The sequence below is a fragment of the Mesitornis unicolor genome, unplaced genomic scaffold (assembly GCF_000695765.1).
Source record: "Mesitornis unicolor isolate BGI_N332 unplaced genomic scaffold, ASM69576v1 scaffold40441, whole genome shotgun sequence".
Lineage (NCBI taxonomy): Eukaryota > Metazoa > Chordata > Aves > Mesitornithiformes > Mesitornithidae > Mesitornis > Mesitornis unicolor.
In genome coordinates, this window is record NW_010165169.1 from 1 (window position 1) to 2910 (window position 2910).

Here is a 2910-nt window from a genome sequence, read left to right on the forward strand (position 1 = left end):
CCGATCTCAAGGCTTGGGGAGGGGGGCAATGTCAGCGAGCTGATAGTTGTTAAGAGGGAGTAAGTACTGGGGGTGTGTTGGGGAGTTTGATGACCTGGGACCCACCCTGAGGGCTGGGGGGCTCAATGGCCCAGGGGATGAGGGCAAGCACAGAGAATGGCAGCTTCTCCTCAAGGGACTGAGGGGATTTGGGCAGAGGGGAGAGAGTACCCCAGGGGCAGTGGCACCAGGGCTAGAAGCAGCCATGTCCCCTCAACCCCCTGTCCTCTCTCCTCCACAGACCTCTGCAAGAACTGCCACCACCTGATCGCGCGCCATGAGTACACCTTCAGCGTGGTGGATGACTACCAGGTACCCCAGTGGAGCAGCTTGTTCCCCCTGCAGCTCCTCTCCAGCTCCAGAGACATTCCAAGCTGAGCCCCAGGCTCTGCCTCCCAGTTTCCAAGACCCACCCTGCTGTGGGCAGCCCTGCTGATTCCTGTCTGCCCTGGCAGCCCCGAGAGGGAGCAGGCGGCTGTGGTGCTGGCCTCGAAGGCTTCAAAGCCACGTCCCTGTGCTCGGGGCTATCTGGAGGCCCCTGACACTACTCCCTGCTTTGTGGCGGGGAAAAAAAGCTTCAGTGTCAGTGATGTGCATAGTCCAGAGAAGGAAAAATGTGGTTCCGTGGTGGAGGGCCCTGCAGCGCTCCCAGCCTTCCTCCCTGGCGCATTTCCTATTCGGCAGCTAAATGCTGGAAAATGGGCTCTGAAAAGTGGTGGGGCTTGTTCTGGGGATGAAATGAGATCCCCCCAGGTCTGATTGCAATTGGGGATCGGGTGCTGGCTCCAGCTCAGGTTTCCCTGGCTGTGTCTGGCATGGGGCTGCGGCAGAGTGCAGGTATGGCAGCACCCCCCCTCTCCTGTCCCACTGCAGGAGTACACCATGCTGTGCCTGCTCTGTGGCCGGGCTGAGGACTCCATCAGCATCCTGCCCGACGACCCCCGCCAGATGACCCCACTTTTCTGAAGCCGGTTTGTATCTCTGCACAAGTCCCTGGGTGCCACAGGACCTCCCCACTGTGGCACCAGGGGATCTCTGGGGACAGCATGGGCTCTTATGCCATTCTCTTCTCCAAATCTCCAGCCTGGATGTGGCAGGTGCCTGATGCCGGATGCTCCCACGTGCCCAGCAGCGACTCAGCCGTGCCTGCTGCCCTACAGCTCTGACCCTGGCTGCAGGCATGGGGTGGAGCTGCATGGGGTGGAGCAGCATGGCCTGAGCCCCTGTTGTGCTGAAGACATGAGGGGGACCCTATGTTGTCACCCCATCCCATCTCAGGAACCCACGTGTGTGTGGAGGGCAATAAATGTGATGTGGTACAGCTTGGTGGTGCAGGCGGGAGCACTTTAGGGGTGGGCTTCACCCTTCTCTGGACTCCATGTAGCTGGTGAAGGGTGTTGGGGCTCAGCAAAGGGATCAGGGGAGGGTTTTCCTGGTAGCCTGTGGGATTCCTCCTCCTGTAGTGAATCTGGCCCTTTGCCACATCCCAGAGCCCGCTCTGCCCGGCAGCGCTGTCCCAAACCCTGCTGACGAGTGAGAAATTATTTTCACCCCACCTCGGGGACTGCATGGAGCTCGTGTGGGGTCGCTGCACCCCCCCACCTCCAGGGCCCCACACATTCCTGGAGTGGGAACGAGCTGGGTGAGCCATAGCTGCTGAAATCACTCCCCTGGGGTGGGGTGCTGCTTTTGGCACCCAGCCCCAGCAACACCCGTAGGGATTTTGGCGCTGCTGGCCTGGCACTGCTCCATTCCTCCACCAGCATTTCCTGTATCTGGCACCCCGAGGTTCATCTGCAGCCCCCCACAAACTACACGGACATGGGCGCATCCCCTCCAGTTCATTTATTGCCACCAGCCTGTGCCACCCCAGTCACCCCAGTCCTCTGCCCCTATCGAGCCCCCTCCCTGCAGCAGTTTCAGAGAGGGCTGTCACCCTGCAGAGAGCTGGGGCCATCTGGGGGGGGGAGTGGCAGCTCGCATAGGCAGGGGGGATGCTGGAGCCAGCTTTACTTGGCCAGCTTGAGGAGACGCTGGATGTCGGGCTCCAGCTGGGCGGTGGGCATGCGGGGGCTGTAGCGCCGGAAAGGTTCCCCCTCAGGACCCACCAGGAACTTCTCAAAGTTCCAGGAGATGTCGGAGCGCCGCACCGGGCTCCAGGTGATGAACCGGGGCTCGGCCATCAGGTTTGCCGCCTCATCAGCCGGTGCGGGCAAGTGAGCCTTCAGGTAGGCAAAGACGGGGTGGGTGTCCTTCCCGTTCACCTGGCACTTCTGGAAGAGGGTGAAGTTGGGCTCGAAGCCACCCCCCGGCCGCACGTGCTTCAGGCTGTTGAGGATCTCCTCATTGGTGCCATTCTCCTGCAGCGGGGAAGGAGAAAGCTGAGCCTATGCCATATTTTCCCCTTCCTCGGACCCGGTAGCCTGCAGAGACTTACCTGGTAGCCAAATTGGTTGCAGGGGAAGCCCAGCACGACCAGCCGCCGGGGGTAGCGGGCTTGCAGCTGGTTGAGCTGAGTGTAATCCCGCACCGTGGTGCCTCAGAGGGATGCCACGTTCTCGATGAGGACCACGCGGCCCCGGAAGACGTTGAAGTCCACCTTCTCCCCCTGCAAGGAGGTGGCACTCAGGTCGTAGAAGGACTTGGCGATGGGGACGGTCATGGCTGCGGCTGCGTGCGTCTGCCTTCCCCACGCGCCCGTCGGCGCGCCTTAAGGGCTGCCCAGCACCCACGTGATGTGTTGGCTCCAAAGGTCTCTTTTCCTGGCTGTGACTTGGCAGAAACTGGAGCTGCTGCACCCATCCCACCTGCTGGCACCCACCCAAGGCAGGGAGGAAGAGGCAGAGGAGGGTGCGGGTGGCGCGGGGCCAA

General features: G+C 61.7%; 2 protein-coding genes across 2 annotated transcripts; one reads left to right on the forward strand and one right to left on the reverse strand.

The window, feature by feature from the left end:
* Positions 1-280: 280 nt before the first annotated feature.
* CHURC1 (churchill domain containing 1) lies at positions 281-1005 on the forward strand (the record flags this gene model as incomplete). Its single annotated transcript, XM_010194535.1, has 2 exons — positions 281-351; positions 913-1005. Coding segments are annotated over 2 exons (164 nt in total), but the record flags the coding sequence as incomplete, so codon positions are not given.
* A 1043-nt stretch (positions 1006-2048) lies between these two features.
* On the reverse strand, positions 2049-2701 carry GPX2 (glutathione peroxidase 2 (gastrointestinal)). The gene is given in 2 exon segments (XM_010194534.1): positions 2049-2399; positions 2477-2701. Coding segments are annotated over 2 exon segments (576 nt in total).
* Positions 2702-2910: the final 209 nt, after the last annotated feature.